Below are 18,056 nucleotides of genomic sequence, written 5' to 3'. Positions count from 1 at the left end.
TCTTAGGTTAGACATATGTATATTTAAAAATACTCCCTCACCCCATGACATGCATGACAGAGGCCCTTTTCTTAAATTTTTTTTCCAGGAGTGATAACCACTATTTACCACTTTTTCTTTCAATATCTGGGTCTCCTTGCTCTCCCTCTTTTGACTGGTGTGTGTGTGTGTAGAGAGAGAGAGAGAATATGAATGAATGAATGAATGAATGTGAATTAGTGACTTTCAGCCCTCTTAAAACTGTGGACCCCACAGAAGGGTCATATATCTCGTGGAAAGATCAGAGTGCAGGTGGTGGGGAGGGGCAGGAGGAGGGCTCTGATAGGCTAGGTCTTCAGTCCTGTCAACCTCCATAGTTTTCAGAATCCCAGTACACCTCAAGACCTCTCTTCCAACCCTGCAGTTCCCACTCTTGCCTGGACGAGTCTGACCATTTACATATACCAACACTCAGGGAGAGAAGGTAACATTCCAGAAACCTAGCTGCCTCGGGAACTCAAACTTTAAGATGACCTGTTTTGATCAGATCCTAGGTGGCAAACACATTAAGCTAAAGTAAAATAATTTAGCAAAAGCAAAGCAGAATCTGGTCAAGGGTGTTCCAAGAAGAAATGGTTGTACGAAAGAGATGGAAGGGCAAACTTTATCCTCTGATTCTAGAATGTTCTCTTTCTCCCAATTTCACAGCACCGAATCATAGATGAAGAGAGTGCTATGTTCCAATATTTGTATCCCCCACAAATTCATGTTGAAATCCTAACCCCCGTGGTGATAGTATTAGAGGGTGGGGCTTTTGGGAGGTGATTAGGTCATGAAGACAGACTTCTTGTAAGAGAGGCCCAAGGAAGCTCATTTGTCCTTTGTACCATGTGAGGGCACAGCTGGAAGGTGTCAAATACGAACTAGAAAGCAGGGCCTCCCCAGTCATGGAATCTGCCAGAGCCTTGATCATGGACTTCCCAGCTTCCAGAACAGTGAGAAATACATTTCTGTTGTTTATAGGCCACCCAACTTAGGATATTTGGTTATAGCAGCCCCAAAAGACTAAGCCCAAAGCGTGTCATTAGGGAGAAGGGTGAGGATCCCTTTCTTCCCCTTACAGTTGTCCATGCTTTTTCTCATCTTAGAATTGTCTTTTGGACCAAATTCGATGGCAATATTGTGCCTTAGCCTGCCAGAGCTTTCCTAGCTGGGCAGGATTCCTGCATCTGCCCTCTGTATGTTCCAGAGCTTGCTTGTTCCTGGGGACATCCCCAGGTTTTGTAGAAAACCAGGCACTGCATCTTTGAGGACCAAATTAAAGAGAAAACATATTTTGTTGTTGTTGTTGAATACACACTGTATTTAACTTTTTTTAATCCCAGAGAAGTGAAATGCAACATCTGTTTGAGTTTATGTAACATCTGAAGACCGACAACTCAGAATTTCCTAATTAAAGTCATTTTTAAGGCACTCTGCAGAGCCAGCTTTCATTTCTTCCTTCATTGGGTTTTTCTCCAAACTGTAGCAGAATACCTGGTTTCTCTTTCTTCAAAGTGATACACACATGCTCATGCCTTAACCTGCTCTTCTGTCCTCCAGGACAATGAAACACAGCACAATTCCAAGGAGGAAACGGTAAAGGAAGGAAATACATGGTGTAGGGGAGCAGGGTAAGGAGACAGCAGAGAGGACACGTACAAGTAAATTAACTGATACAGTCGGTCGTAGCTGAAAAGAGAAAGAGCAGAAGGGAAATTGAACAGGGTGGGGTGGGCCAGATGGCTGGCAGCCGGTGAAAAAATAGGCTACATTTCCCAGTGAGATCTAAATTAATTTAGCTAGTTCCCTGTTTTGTTTTTGTTTTGTTTTTTTTTTTTTTCATTTTTAAAGATAGGGCCAATGCAAGGGAGGTATCTCAAAATTATGGAGGGTATAATGTAGGTAAGTGTGCTTGCTTGTGCTCATGCACTTATGAAGGGCTGCGCTTACAGACAGGTATGACTTGGGGGCTCTAAAATGCCCTCCTGATATAAAAGAATCTCCCTTACTGGCCCACTTCTGTGCCTGAAATTCCCACCACTACAGCCACTCTTTCTGATTAAGGCATTATCTGTAGCCCCTATTAAAACGTAAATGTCACCTGGGAAGGGTAACACTCGACTCTTTAGCACCCACTGACTGAACTGTCACCTATCAGAGAGTAGGACCCTGAGAGATGGGACATAGGGCAGGGACATTTGGACTGATGGGGAAAGAAGGCTTGGTGGTATGGGACACTGGAGAGGGAATGGCTGGGCAGCTGAGGGGAGTGTGTGAAACAATGCTTGCCCTGGGAAATTACTTAGATGGAGGAGACGGGATGGCAAAATGAACTTACCCACATCACAGGTTTCCCTAGGCTGTGTGTGTGTGTGTGTGTGTGTGTGTGTGTGTGTGTGTGTGTGTGTGTGTGTGTGTGTGTGTGTGTGTGTAGTGTGTCTAACAGTTTGTATATATTATACATTCTATGTATATACCTGATATGGAATTCACTGGGGCCCATCATGAACATAATACAGTGAAACTCCATCAAGCGAAAGATAACGAAAGCCCTCAACTGTTTTCATGTAAAATGTAATCACATGTAAAGTGAAGCCTGGCATCTCTATAGATCTAGATGGTTTGTATGTAGACAGTGTGTGCACATGTATGTGTACACACACTCACACACACATTTACTCATACCCAGCAGTGGAGATCTTGTAGATGTGAAGGGTGAGATGCCTCTTCTCAGCCATCTAGGATTTGAATGCACAGTAGCTGCTGCATTGAGCCATCAGCTCCTAGATGGCTGAGGAGGTTGGTTGTTGGAAAAAGGACTTGCTGGGGGAGCACTGTGACCCCTTTCTCTGTTAACAGTAGATCCTCATTCAACTCAGGTGGCTTTGCAGAAATGGCCAAGGCTTGGGTTATAAGACTTACATGGGCCATACCATCAAGATTGGGGCTTGGAGACAGAAATGTCACCAAAGTGCCCTTTAAACTTTTGGAGTTTGGGAACCTGGAGAAGGTGCAGGTGAACAGAGAATCTTGCAGAGGATAGGTTTCTGCTCCTAGAAAAGCTGGAAATTGTTTGGGAGCAGCCCCCAGGCTGGATGCAGAAACCAGCCTCAGAGTACCACTCATGGGACCTGCCCCCTCTCCAGGGATCTGCTATGGTTGGCTGAGCTGATGGGGAAGGTGCAGAGAGAAGAAGGGGCTGGAGGAACGGGAAGAGGACTCCAGGGAAAGCTTGGGAAGTAAAGATGAAAGAATCTGGGTGGGGAGGGGCAAGGGAGAGGTGATACTAGAACTTTCCAACCCTATTTTCACATTAGAGTCATCTGGGTAACTTAAAACACTCCGATGCCCAGGATCTACCCTTTGATGCTGTAATTGGTTTGGGCAAGGGACCAGGCATGGATATTTTTTAAGCTCCTCAGATGATTCTAATGTGCATCTGATGTTAGAATACTACATCAGAGCAGAATGAGAAGTTTTGTTCTGCACTGTTAGGCTGAAGGTGGCTGGTCAATCCCCACCTGAGTAAAGGAGAATGAGAGGACCGGTGCAAGGTGGTCGGGGTGGAGGCCGGATTCTGAGAGCTATCTAGACAGTCAAGCCTCTGCTGATTTGTGTGACTTAACAGCCTTGTTAGCTGGTGATTTCTAATCCCATGTCTGGTTGAAAATGTGGCTGAGGTGGAGGTGTTTGGGCGTAAGGAGAAAAATTTCCCTCTCTATTCTGAAGCTTCAAAGAGAAATAATTCACTGTGCTCTATGGGCCCAGGAAGACAAATTCTGGGGCTGATGCTTAAAAAATGGAAATGGATTTTGTGTTGTATAATAAATATAAATAAATACATCAGTAAGCAAGCCAATAAATAAACCAATAAATAAACCAATGCACACCATTTTTACCCTCTTAAGGTGGTTTTCCCCTCACCCCATTGATCCTGGTGACTTATACTCTGCCCCTGGTCACCTGAAGGCACCCAGCCTGGCCGTGGAAGGGGGAACAAGATGACTGCCTTGGCCCTGGCTCTCCAAGGATCAGAGAATGCAGAGAAACCTAGAGAGGCCACCCACATGGAGAAGGAGGAGGAAGGGAGATACGTTTCCCACCCAAAAGCATAGGGAGGGAAGGCAGGGTTTGGGAACCAAGGCTGGGCCATGTTAGGTATTTAAAGTCCAGGCTGACCAGCTCTTCATCCCTGGGACGCTTCACTTTGAGGGTTGGGGAAAGGACTTGGGATCTGAATGAATTCCATCTTTCCATACACAAAAAGATACAGCAGGCACAACTCTCACTTCAACACAGCTCCAAATGGGCCAATCAGGCAGCCCAGTCAGCCCAGGGCAAGTGCCACATGGCTCGTGGAGGGTGGGTAGGAGGGGCTGGTCATGGGACGGGAGGAAGGCGAGGAGGTAGGCAGGATGGCACACATTTTAATGGGAAACCAGCTGTCCAGGGATTCAGCTTCTGGAGCCGCCAGCCATTGCTCACTTCCTCCTTCTCAGTCTCTGCCATGTGGTTGTGCTTGCTGGGCTTTCCTTGTCCTACTAGGAGACCTGTATGTGGACATGGAAACATGTAAATAAAGCGGGCATTAAGACAGTGATCAAAGAAATGTCATTCCCTAAAAGCAGATGGTCATGATCTGGGCTCCATTAATAGATTTCAAGGGGAGATGACCCTGAAATTCTATGCAAAATTTTTGGTATTTATTTTCATATGCACTTCTCTATAAAGAGAATATATAACTTTCATATGGTTATTTTAAAAAGATTAAAAACTAAAGTAATATTAAAGGATTACAGGTCATTTATATGTGTAACCCATTAGCAAGGCACCAGGCAATCCTCAGAAATGGGGGGGAAGTTGAGACCCCCAATGGCATTGTTTTTTTGGCATCCAAAGCACAAAGGGACTTGCAGGAATCACTGAGTGACCAGAGCTCTGTAGCTCACCCAACATTCCTGTGCAAGGGGGTCACACCATGACTGAGCTAAAACTTACTGTTTTATTCCAGAGTCCAAATCACATGAGATAAAACTTACTTCTTGAATATGCAACATTGGAGAAAACTGAAGTTATTTAGTTATTCAACCTGAAGTTCTCATGTAATAGTTGTGGCCATAGCAAAGTGGGTGAACTAAAGTTTTAAAATTAGAAAAAAGCAGTCTTGAACATATGAAGAGAGTTGCTCTAGGGTAAAGCCAAGCATCAGGCATCCTTCTCTTTTTTTTCTTGATCATTCTTCTGTTTGGTATCTTTGAATTTTTGATATGCTCTGTTTGCTTACAGGGATGTACTACTATAATGACACAAATTTTATGATGATAAATTAATTACCATGTTGCCTTTTCAGATTGTATGCATGGTTGCAATTTTAGGAGAAAACCAAATTTCAAATTCTTAGGTAGATGGTAAAAAAAACTTGTTCCAATTGTTTGAAGTCAGTAGACAATGCCATTACATATATAACTGGGGACGTAACAGCCTAGAAGCCATTCTAGAAAGTGTTCCTCTGCATTCCCTGTGCTGTGAAATAGCTGCCATGCTCTTTGGTGCCACTTCCCCTTCCTGCAATAATGAGATTGGTTAGAATCAGTCAGAGGCACTGACTGTGTTAGGCTTTGCCAGCCCTCAATAACTTGTGTGACATAGAATAACAGACACAGCAGGGATAGAGGGGAATGAGTAGGGCACAATGTGGCTGCAGGTGTGCAGAGGCCTTGAGACACCCTGAGTCTGCCTGCTGCTCCTGGACCATACTGGAGAGATGCCTGTGTGCCAGTCACATCACCACAATGACTGCTTTATGTCATCATTATTTCACTATATTATTTCTGTTATATTTATTATACAATAAGGGTGTCTCTGGGTTAGGATAATTTTTCTGCAGAAAATATTTTAAATGCATGTTTGGATTCTATCAGTTTTCTCTAAAGCAAGGCACAGAGGCTCAGAGCTCTCCGTCAAATGTGCTCTCACAAGCCTAAAAACTTTGAGGGTGAATATGGCACTGAGATTGGCCTTCTTCCCATTTCACAGATGGAAAAGTGAAGATCCCAAAGATGGCCTGCATCAGACCACCATCAAGCCAAAATCAGGCCTCAGGGGTCTCAGGTCTTCTGGTCCATGAGACCACCCTGTGCCAATGAACATTGCATTTGATATAGAAAGCAGGCTTGGAAAGATCTAACTCTACTGAAGAGAAAAAGACAGGATCATGTCAAGCTGCAGAAGGTTTGGAATCCAACTGAGTTTAAAGCTGCTTATTCTTTCACAGCAAATGCCATATTTCCCTTCTGATGAATGTGCCTGAAGAAGGCGTTTTCCTTTGTTTGATTTTGTGAGTGGCTCCTGGGAACAGATGCTTTCTTGCTATTTCAGAAGACTTAGGAAATTTTTTAGGTGAGACAGATGAGTCTTTAGTTCCCTGATGCGTGTGCATGTGTGTGTACAAAGAGGTGGGTGGCGTAGCCTCTCAGTCCCTGCTCATCTGATATGCATGTGCAGAGTCTTTCTTTCTTTCCTAATTAGAAGTAATAGCTTTCCATAGTTTCTGGTACGTGAGGGAGTGAAGTGGGAAATAATTTAATTGGCTGTCTTGCTTTCAAAGCCCAGTTTAATGAAATAGTTCTCAACCTGAAGTGCATGTATTATCTTTCCTGTTATTTTTCCAATTAACATTTCATTGGATCATGTCTGTGTGGAATATTCTAATTGGTTTGAAGGGCGGGGTGAAGGGACAAGAGCAGATGGAGAGATAACCAGCTGTTTCTTTCATCCCTAGTGTCTGTGCACGTACTGACGTGGCTGTAGGTTTTTCCTAGCGCCTTTCCTTCAAAGAGCTCAAAGTGCTCGACAGAAGTCCTTCCCTGTCAACCTCACACATCCTCATGAAGCCCCTGGGCCAGGAAGGCAACATCTCCTTACAGACACACTGGCTGATGCACTGGATAGAGAGAACTAAACAGGCATTTCCCCAGGTTCTGGGCTCCCTTCTGATCGGTAAGCCCAAGGGGGAAAATGGGCAGCTCCCAAAACTTCCTGTTGGCATTGTCTCCCTGAGGGCAGGACTCTGTTTAGCCCGACACATAGGAGACACTCACTACAGACTTGTTAACAGAACAAGTATTCAGATACCGCAACATCCTCCCTGCTCGATCTTCTTGTGAAGAGAGGAGTGAGCTGGAGGTGGGCATGAAGCAGGGCTGGGACTAGGGGAGGCAAGCCAGGTGCCTAGGATAAACACTGGAGGCTCGCTTGCACAGGGGCAGGTGAGTACAGGATCCAGTATTTAAGAAAGGACTTACTCCCAGGCCTGTGCATGGCCTGACAGTGAGTGCCTTCTTAAACACTGGATCTTATGAGACCAGCCTGGACAATATAGCAAGACTCCAGCTCTGTGAAAAAATAATAATAAAATAAAAATATTCTGGATCCTAGTGCCTGCTTGGCTCACCCAGTCCCAGGACTGGCATGAAGCAAACAATCTCTCCTCCTTTATATTTCCTCTCTGTTCCTAGTAATGCTGGCCCTAGGCTCAGCGATCTCACTATCCAAATACTTCATGGCACTGGCTGTATTCCTCATAGTCCCCAGTAAGGTCTATGTGGCGCTGGGTGGTGCTCTGTGTCTCTGGCCTCTCCCATCATTGCTGTAATTCTAATGTGTTTTCCCTTCTCCCGGGCATTTCTGACCCAGCACTCAGCTGTTTTGAGGATCAACCTGTTTTCTGGGTTAGCCAAGGACAAATGTGGGCCTGGAGGCAGAGGATGGGCTCCTAAGCTTGGCCACATGGCTTGCTGCCCAGAAGCCTGGCTTCACATTTGTCCTGGTGAGAAGAGCTGGTTAGGTTCTCTCAGGGGCCATTCCCAGGCCCAGCTGGGAGAGGCACAGTTTGGGGTATGGGGACAGGGAGCCCTTGGGAAGCAGCCCTGAGGTGAACTGTGTGGCTGGTCCATGTGGGACCATGGGGAGTGGGGCTGCCTCAGGCAGGTGCAGAGAGAGGCCATCATCATATATGCCTCCAGTGTGGTGAGACAGCCTGGGGGCTATAGGGTGCAAAGAAGTATTTCTTCATTTTATTTGCACCCACACGGCCAAATCTGAAATAACACTGTTAAACTGTGGGGTCCCAGCCAAGATCTGGGACATCAAAAACTGTGTAGAGACCCACATAAAACTTTGAATATATATTTATTTTCCTCTGAATCTCTTGTCTGAGCCCGTAACAGGAAAAATGCAGCTGTTCCTGGCTGGCTTCTCTAGGTTTAAACTAGGCAAATTGGGCTGGGATTTCAAGTCTGGCCTAGACTTGACATTCCAGCCTCCTTTCCTTTCCAAAAGGCCGCTTGGAGTTCCAGCTACACATTCTTTCTAGAGCTGCTTCCTGGAGTGCTATGCAAAAATCTTTCTTTCCTTGACCACCAGGGTTCAGGCCTCCCTGAACAAACAAGGTGGCTGGGGGAAATGGGACCCACTCTCCGCAGGGGCCAGGCCTCACTTGGCAGGAAGAGTGAGTTCTCCTGAGATGGTTTTGGGCTTCCAAGTAGATGAGGCCAGAGGGCCTGCCATCAGCTTCAGGCCCTGTGATTCTACTCGTCACAATATCTTACATGAGGCAGCACATTAGGCAATTTGGACTATTTTCAGACATTGTCCTACTTTGTCTTTCTGATAGTGATGTTGGCTGGGCTGTATTAACATCTCAGGTAACAGAGAAGGAAACCAAGGCTCAGAAAAGTTAAATGATTTGTTCAAGTCCAGCTACCAGCAGGACCTCCAAGATCTCACGTCATGCTGATGTCCCAGGTTCTGGCCTCCTACCTCAGAGCACCCAAGTGGGCCTCCCTTCTAATGTGGGATAGGAGAGAAACCACTTGAAGGCACAGCCTGGGCCACCTGAACCCTGACTCCTCAGTGGAGCTTATTCTGTCTGGTTAAAGTGCATCCAGAGATCAATTAGGGCACTCTTTCCTAGTCAGCCCTGCCTGAGAAACAGTAGTGGCTGGACAAGCAGAGGAGGGTGCCTGCATTTAACCAGGGAGACAATGTTCTGTGAGAATGGAGTAAAGGTCTGGGGTAAAAATATCTGTGTGCAGAGGGCTCAAGTTCTTAGTGCACCACTAACTTACTGTGACCTTGGACAAGTCACTTGAACTTTCTGCTTCAAATTCCTCCTTATAAAGTGGTGATATAATGCCAAAATATTACAGGATTGTTGAGGATAAAATGGCAAAATATTTGTGTCTGTACTATGTAAACTGTAACATACTAATCAGATGGGTGTTGTTACTATTAATAACAACAATGACAGATCAGGCCAATACTAAGACTTTCCATCTTGAACAGAGATGCCTCCCGTTCTACACAAAGGAAATGAAAAACTCTTTATAAACTGTAAAGCACTTAAACATAAAGGGAATTTTAGGACCCTAAGGTTGGTGATGGGCTCTGTCATGGGCAGGTGCACCGCTGACCTGGGTGGGGATGACACTCCATTTCCCCAGATGTGTTCCTGTGAGTGTTTGGAATGACTAAATAACCTTGACTGTCCTCTGGCCACTGAACTGGCAACTCTTCTGATGGCCTTCCATAGGCAGATGTCCTACCAGGGAAACTGGAACCAGATGTACTCAAGATCTCAAAAGAAATTAATGGCAATAAGACTCTGGGGTAAAAATATCTGTGTGCACAGAGCTTGCTCACTCAGCTCCCTTTCTATCTAAGGATCATTTAGGCTTAATTATAGAGTTCAGGCATTCATTGAGTTTTTGATTAATTTTCTTTTCAGTTTGAAGAGTATGTGAGTGTGGTGGGTCTGTGTGTGTGTGTGTTTACATCTTTCTTCGCGACTCAGTTGGGAGCCGGCTCTTGCAATGTTTAATTGTGCCCTCAGTTCTAACAAGCACGTTCAATGTGCTAACCAGGGCTTGGAAAGCCATTGTTTCCACTGCTCACACCCCAAAGGCTGCTGCTGCCGTGTTGAGGGATGGCGGGTGGCAGGGCCTTGTTCAGCTGGGACCTCAGTTGCAGAATGCATGCTTTCCTTCCCCTTTTTGGCCTTGTGGTGCTTAAGGGATTCTGAGGCCAGGAGAGCAGATTTCCTACTCCAATTACCAAGTACTCTGCTAAGAGCTGCTGAGTGACAGCTAGCTCACCCACACTGCAGCCCCTGTCAGGCATTATATTCTGGGATAACCTCCCAAAGGGTTTCTTTGCATAAGAAAGCAGTGTTTGTTCTTGTATGTTTAGTATGTCCATTTAATAGATTGGGAGAGACTACATGACAGTGTAGATGAAAGGGACTAGCTTTCTCCTTTCCTTCCTTTTCTTTTGTGCCCTCTAGGCAGGGATGAACAGGAGAGGCAGAACAGGATAGTGGAAGGGCATGGAAGTTGGAGACAAAAGACCCCATTTCAATCCTGGCTCCTGACATTTTGTTTGTGTACTCATGGATATGCCACTTAACCTCTTTGGTCTCAATTTATTATCTGAAAATGGGGATAATAATACTCCTTATGAGTATTACACTCATAAGACTGGGGATGAGAAAATGCATGTGGAAGGCTTTTGTAAAAATACTCTATAAATCGTAGTTCTTTTATTTTACTGATCAGAATTGCTGCTTAGTACATGCTTTTGACCTATGAAATATCATTCCAGCACCAGGAAACAGGAAGTTGTAAAAAGGTCCACGGAATGGGAGGTGGGTAGGGGACTAGCCTCCAACCTTCTCATGTGCCCCCATCTCATGTGAGATGAGATTCGGGAGATGTGCTTGGCTCTTCAGTTGGCTAGGTATGTGAGCTACAGCAACGACCCAGGAATGTAAACTGCATGCAGCAAAGGGCCCAGATTAAGGGTTCAACCTCAAAACAGCTGTCACAGATAAAGGGAATCTGGAACATTCAAATTTTCTTTTACATAATAGTAACAAGGATTTCCTCTTGTTCTTTAAAGGATGGATCCAATTGTCTCTTGTTTTAGACTCATTTGTTTGTGGGTGAATGGATTAGGGATGACGATAATGTTTTGGTTGGAGACAAGAGGCTGTGGGTCCTAGCTAAGTGTGACCATGTTGTGAGATGAAATTTGGGAGATGGGGCCTTCTCTTGGCTCTTCGGCTGGCTAGGTATACCATTCTGAATAGATGACCTAATTTAATGAGGCCTCAATTTCCTTTGAGATCATGGACTAAAAGATCTCAAAGGATTTGATTAAGAAAACTTAAGACCTGATGAAATGCTTTTTCCTATGGAATTCAAAACTCTAGTGGCACCAAGAAGCCATGTGTTCTGTGTGTGTCTAAGTCCTGAGACCACCCAACTAAAACTTAATCAAGGCACTAAATGAGCCCCTTTAAACTGATGGCATCTGGCGTCAGGCTCAGGCACTTTGAGGGGAAGGAGGGCTGGATGGGAGGGCAGAGATGACCTCAACAGAGATTTCAAGGTTAATTCTCTCTTGTACAAGAGACTTTCATTTGGCAATATCCTGACTAAGCTGAAAGATAATGATCCACAAATCACAGGAAGAAAAGGGGTCATTTCCTTGTAAAACACAGTAACTTGAAAATAATTGGCTAAAGGGCAATAGAGCGTTCTGCCAGGCTGACTTCAGAGCTGAGAGACCCAACTGTAGAGTTCACAATGGTATCAACAACAATAATCACAATGTATACAGTGCTTTTAACTTTCATAAGCACTTTCCCATTTTTTTCATTTTGTAATTACACAACTTCCCAGAAAACTGCTGTGGGGGTAATTTCTTTTAAAACTCTGAAAAACTGTGATTTTTCATGGGAAACAAGTCTAGCTAAGTATGCTACACCTTGCTTTAGAAATACAGATATGCTTCTGAAAAAGTTATTTGTAAATATAGTTGTGTAAGTCGTATCTTATTTTAATGCACTAGGGGAATTTGCAAACATAAATCTTGGATAGCATTTTGTAACGTAAAGTCTAATCAATCTGTTGTTTGTTACAACTTTGGAGTTTAAAATACCAGGTTTTCTTAAAGTGGGGCCACATGGATTAGATTCTAGGATCAGTATCCACTCCCCAGAATCCCATAGGGGTGGAGTCTAATTCAGTCTGGGGGAGAGAGTGCTGCCTGTGGTGTCAGCATGGAAAATAAGCTGCTTTGTATTTTAGCCATGGAGCTCTCTGGGGCTGCCTTTCCCAAATAAAACAAGGAAACATGGGAAGGGACAGAGAATTCCAAACGTAACAGCTGTATTGTTTCTAAATGAATGTCTCCAGGTCCTCTGTGAGCCACTGATGTATTATTAATGTGTTGTTATAAATAACTTGCCATCAATAACTAATCTATAACAGAGTAGTTGATGGTTGGGGTGTGAGGTTAACACTACATAATTTGGAGTAGATCTGTTAGCACTCTTACGTAAGTAAGTACCATCCCCTGGGACTAGAATCTGAAATAAATTAGACTAAATTGAATTTTTAATAAAAGTAATAAACCCTCCTGCTTTTTATTCTCTATCCACAAACTCTAGTATAAGACAGCTCTTTGGAGCCAACCATGAGGTTGTAAACTGCCTTGAACTTCAACTTTCTCCCTCTGAAATTAAGCTAGCAGTGTCTACTTATTAAATCCACAGTGACAATGTGAAAGTTTTATAATTAGTTTGCATGGAAGGGGGTGGTGAACAAGCAAATATATATATACAACCATATATATGGTTGAATTATGGAGAATAAAGGGAAAAGCTCTTTTTGTGAGGTGGGGGAGGAAGGGTGATTCAAGCTAGAACTGCAAAAATCCTCACTGTAAAGACTGGAAACCCTCAAAAAGAAGTTTTATATTGGCCTGACTAAAGGAAACCTGGCCTCTCATCTTTACTGGTTAAATCTTAGCAATACAGGCTTACTTAACATGAGTAGCTTAGATTTTCTTTAAAGAGCTCTAAAGTTAAGCCTTAGGAAGTAGTTTCTCACAAATGTTCAAGTTTGAACTTCTGTGAAATAGAGCTAAAATAAATATATATAAAAATATACAGCGTATGTACATACAAAGGCTACAGGTAGATATGTAGGCACTGGTGGCAAATATGCTAGTAATTATGCTATATGCCTTGCATGCATGCGTGCATGTGTGTATGTGTGTCTATGCATATATGTGTCCATTCTATATGTTCAGATCATTCAGAAACTCAAAAGAAATAGAATGAAAATGCTGTTCTTATTTGCTGAAATGTTCTTGAAATCTTACATGGATTCATGGCTTATAACTTTTGTGTGTGTGTGTGTGTGTGTGTGTGTGTGTGTGTTTATCTTTTTATTGTAACCTCATCAATTCAGGTTAGCATTTATAAAAACCAAAATACAAACACTTTGCCACCAGAATCACAGAAAAAAATCTTATTTCATTTAACTTCTGTATCTTTAATTACTTTTCATACCTATTGAGCATTTGTTCTTTCAGTTTTGAATTGTCAGTTCAAACTTACTATTTTTTCTATTAGGGTTTTCATCTTCTTAATGATTGTCTATTTTTCATAATATTTTTCTTACTATTATTGATTCAGAGTTTGTCATCTGCTTATTACCTTCATTTAGTGAGCAATGCTATAACTTTTTAAATATAAATTTAGGGCTAATCATGGGAACAGAATAAGCAGCTGTAAACAAAATCACAGTTAGGATTTCACTAAAACATGGACAGGTCCCCAAATATCATAACTACTGCAGAATACGGGAATTACAAAGCCAAATACTGTGATTAAAAATACTCTGAATAAGCAATCTTTTTGGAAAGAGGTGGGTAGATGGAACTAATGAAGTGTTTCCGTTAGTTCACATCAGCACCTTGGACAGTTCCAAGGAGGCTTTCTCCCTCAGAAAGGAGCAAATACCATTATTTGTCTAGTTTTCTAAGCATTCATTCCAGTGAGTGTGTCGATCTGATTATCAACTAATAAATGCAGAAGTATTAATGTGTCATAAAACCTTATTCTTTCCTCTCCCCATCACCCATTCTTTCACCACCCATTTCCCCAGCACCCTCCAGTCAGACAGCAGGAGTCTGTCTTACGACCACCTGGTGTGGATGTTTTCACTCCTACTTCTAATTGGTTGGGAAGCAGCATTTGCCACAGGCACTGTTTAATTTCGTTTCCATCCCCTGCATCTCACAGGAAAGAAATGGTCAATAGTTCAGATAAAAGAATCATCCTGGTCAGCTCCAAAATATGGCTACTTGCATGGTAATCACAGCAAGTCTGTCAAATCAGTGATTTCTTTATTCCTAAGAGGAAGGAATTTTTCCTAAGGATTATGGTTCTACCACCCAAGGAGCAGCCCGACTCTTCAAAAGTGGCTGCAAAGGCTGGCAAACCGAGAGGTCTGCTTTGGCTCAGAAACTCTGTTTGGCTCCTGCCACCCCTGGCACCCTCACTGCATGTCTCAGAGGCGTGTGATCCACACACAGTCAGGCCAGTCTGCTTCTACTTAGGAGGGATCACAACCAGAGGTGGCCCCCGCTTGGGCCTCCACATGAGGACCTGGGCATCATTGGCATTGGGTTTCACTAGTGCATTAGGGGGGATGGGTTCCATCCGGCTCAGGATCCGGGGCTGCTCCTGCTGAGTCCTGCCCACCAGCCGGGCCCGCTGCCCCAAGAGCTGAAGAGGGTCCACCTCAATGTCCACCCTCATCCTCCACTTGATGGTCTGCAGAATGATCTTCTCTTTTGTGGTGGTGTTCATGGCCACCAGCCAGGTCGTGAAACTTTGGTCTCTCTTGATTCTTGTGAGCAGTGGCACATTGCTGTCGCTCACAGGCACTGCCCATGTCACACTGGGGTAGAAGTTGTCATTCATGCTGACGGAGAACCTGGAGATCTTGTTGGTGGGGCCAACCAGGGTCACAGTTTCTGTGGTGTTCCCGTACCAAGGGTAGCTCACCCCATCTGAGTCACTGATGGCTTTTACTCTCCCTTCCCTCAAGTCAGGCAGTTCCCAGCTTGACCTGGCAAAGCAGAAGACATGCACAAGAAAAGAAGAGGCTGAATGAATTTTTCAAAAGCTGGAGAGGTGCTCACTGCTTACTAACATAGTCAACTTGGGCAAAATGGGAAGTTCACAGGGGGAATTCAGGTCAAAAAGTTCTATGCTGTGCTGTTTCAGGATTAAATGAGAACAAACCAAAGTAAAAATAACAAAGCCATGCCAAAACAAGTTAAATACAACCATGGCTGACCCAATTGAGAACAGGAAGCTCAAAAAGGCAGTTGTGAGACCACAAAGAGACATCAACTAGTTAGATGATGGTAATCAGCAGTTTAGAGGAATTCCATTACAAGAACCACTTTCTTGGAAATATGAGTGTGAATAAGGTTTGCTTTTTGGGAAGAAATAATGGTTGAAATTCGATGTACTTGGAAGGCAGTATCTGGTGGAAAGAAGGGCAAAAGGAGGCAAAGTTAAAGGTTATATTAATTTCTTAGGAAATCATAGTAATAGAATTTCTACTTAACAAAGAGGGTTGTTTAAATTCTAGGCATCAGCCAATTCATCACTTAGGCATAGAAAATGGTAACATGAGGAAATCATGGTCATCTTCTGGAAACCAACTGAAAGTGAAAGTTGTTCTACAGGCTGGCATACACTCTAATGCACTGCTCTCCAATTGCCTTCCAGTCCAGCCTGGAAGCCTCACAGCTTAGTTTGGCAAACTTCCCATTCTGGCACCTACCTACTCCTCCTGGCTGTCTCTGACCTTGTACAGGAGGAGGAGGAACCAATGTCTCTACCCCCTGCCGTAGACTGTTGCTAATAATAATTGCTGATACTTATTGAGTGTTACTCTATTACAACCATTGTGATAAGTACATTATCTCAGTCAATATTCAAAATACTCCACAAGATAAATAAATTTTTATTTCCATTTTACACACGAGGGAATGAAGGCTTAAAGATGTTAAGGTACATGACAAAGGTCCTAAAGATTGCAAGAAGTGAAGCTGAGAGTTGTCTGACTTCAAAGTCCCCGGTTTTGGCCACTGTATCACACGGCCTCCCAAAGTACCCTTACACAGCACTGGAGGGAGTTAGAGTGGAGACGACTCAGGCTGTCTAATGAGTTAGCAGCTCCAAGACCAGTCATGGAGAACTGGACTGGACCACAATAAGGGCAGAAGTCTAGTCAGCAGAGTCTGTTGATGCATTCTCCATATTTTCACTCCGGGTACCAGGGATGGTGCTTGGTAATAATGCACTAGAATTTAATAATTAAAGAAATGAGATTGCTTTATTCATCAGCTAAGAGGTAGTGGTCTTGTTTGACATAAAGTTCTTCCTCCTATGAAGTGACAGAAGATCCTGCAGGGTTTTATACAAGTGGTCTTAAAGGGAATTGCATTGTCAAGCTAGTGCTGATTAACATCTCAGCACCCTTACTGTCACATGGGGACATGGAGACACTAACCAATGCCTCCTACTGACCCCCCACAGTACCTCCTAGGCCAGTCAGCCCCAGCCTGAAGTGAAAGGAGGGCTTGGCTGCCTGGGGAGGAGGAGACCCCACAGCTGCAAGAGCCTTTTCTCTTGTCATACCCTTGGTAACTGCTGGGAATAACTGCAGTGTATCATGGTTGGCAGACACTAAGTAAGGAATTGACCTGATGCAGAAAGTCAGAGAGAGCTCATTTTACTACATATGCTTTTGCAGCTGGGGGTAGTAGCTCCCAGGTAATTCTATGCCATTTCTTACTGTACAAAAGGGAGTACATGTTCTTTGAGTGGGTCAGAGGTTGGGCAGAGACCCAATCTGCTCATTGGGTTCATGAAATAACCATACTGGAGTCAGTTTCATGCCCCCAAGCAAAGGGCTAAGACAATTCTTCAGTCACAATACATCTATTTTCTGTGTTGCCTAAATCTTGTTTTTCATTTTGGTTGTGACCAGTCCCTGCTGGCCTTTGAGTTCCTTCTTAGAATTGGAGGGCAGGTATTCCCAGCAGTGGCAGACTGTTCTTGCTCTCCCCTCCTACACACTGGGCTTACTGTGGCATATTGCCTGGGGAATTTGGTTTTGAGTGGATGTACATTTTATTCTGTTACAACATTGTCCTTTTCAGGCTATCTTGCTGGTAGATTCAGTGACTTTGTCTATAGAGTCTTTACAGTTCTCATATTTTTGCCTCCCGTCTTCCTGCCCAGAGCTGTGTGAGCAGAGACTTGGGCCAGGTCACTGGGCAAGTCAGCCTTGTAAGACAAATCATAAAACTTAGTTTTGTCTCAGGTTTTTTGAAAAACAACAACAACAACAACAGAGATAATACAATAAAGACACACTCTTGTGGCTATCTCAGGAGGGAAGGAAAATACCCTTTTCTTGGAGGAGTTTCTGGAACAGAGAAATACAACAGGCTTCTTAATCATCACATCAGAACAAACACATCTGGCCACATGTAGTCAGTCATTGGGAATAGTGACATTGGAGGCTACACTTCAGTTCCATCCATACTGTTGTTACTTCTGCAACTGTGCTTTTGGGAATTCCTCAGGTCAGAGGCATGTTCTCTTCCATAGCCCTAGGGAATTAGGACTACATCATTAAGGGATGGTTTGATTTTGGAAACAGCCAAAATTCATTATGATTTAAGTCTAGTGAATAGGGAGTTGCTTTCTATTTGAAAAATATCAAATTTTTCCTTTATGAAAAATAGATACTAATGTACACCCCAAGGCAGTGACCTTCCCTTCTTCCCTCTCTCTCTCGCTCCCTTCCTTTCTCTTTCTCTTTTTTTTTTTTCCAAAAAGAGAGTTATGTCTATAAAATGCATGACTGGTTTATGTAGCTGATAAAATGTCTTTGGTAATGGTTTTTTGAGAAGTCTCTGAAAAGTTCCAAGAACAGTAGCACTATTTGAGTCACTCAATGACCATTTAAGGGGATTACTTTGAATGGAATGCCAGAGGCATTTCAAACTCCATATGGCTCAAACTGAACTCATCATTTCCACCATAAACCAAGCCGTCTTCCCCTGTCTCTGCTGCAAGGGGTGGCCCACTGCTC

The 18,056-nt window shown here is 43.6% G+C and overlaps 1 protein-coding gene across 3 annotated transcripts in view; it reads right to left on the bottom strand.

Annotated features, from left to right (window-relative positions):
- Positions 1–1,313: 1,313 nt before the first annotated feature.
- FAM78B (family with sequence similarity 78 member B) overlaps positions 1,314–18,056 on the bottom strand; it is a 105,398-nt gene continuing 88,655 nt past the window's right edge. The window contains exons 2-4 of one of the 3 annotated variants that reach the window (XM_054526184.2): positions 14,077–15,005; positions 4,446–4,571; positions 1,314–1,710 (exon numbers count right to left, since the gene is read on the bottom strand). In XM_054526184.2, the coding sequence (XP_054382159.1) occupies positions 14,483–15,005 (523 nt within the window). In that variant the 3' untranslated portion in view covers positions 1,314–1,710; positions 4,446–4,571; positions 14,077–14,482. Of the gene's footprint in view, positions 4,572–14,073; positions 15,006–18,056 lie in introns of all 3 variants that reach the window. The other 2 variants (XM_054526183.2, XM_054526182.2) reach the window with 2 other exon arrangements.

This window comes from Pongo abelii, chromosome 1, assembly GCF_028885655.2.
Source record: "Pongo abelii isolate AG06213 chromosome 1, NHGRI_mPonAbe1-v2.0_pri, whole genome shotgun sequence".
Lineage (NCBI taxonomy): Eukaryota > Metazoa > Chordata > Mammalia > Primates > Hominidae > Pongo > Pongo abelii.
Note: the sequence above shows the minus strand (reverse complement) of the source record. Positions and strands in the feature narration are given on the sequence as shown.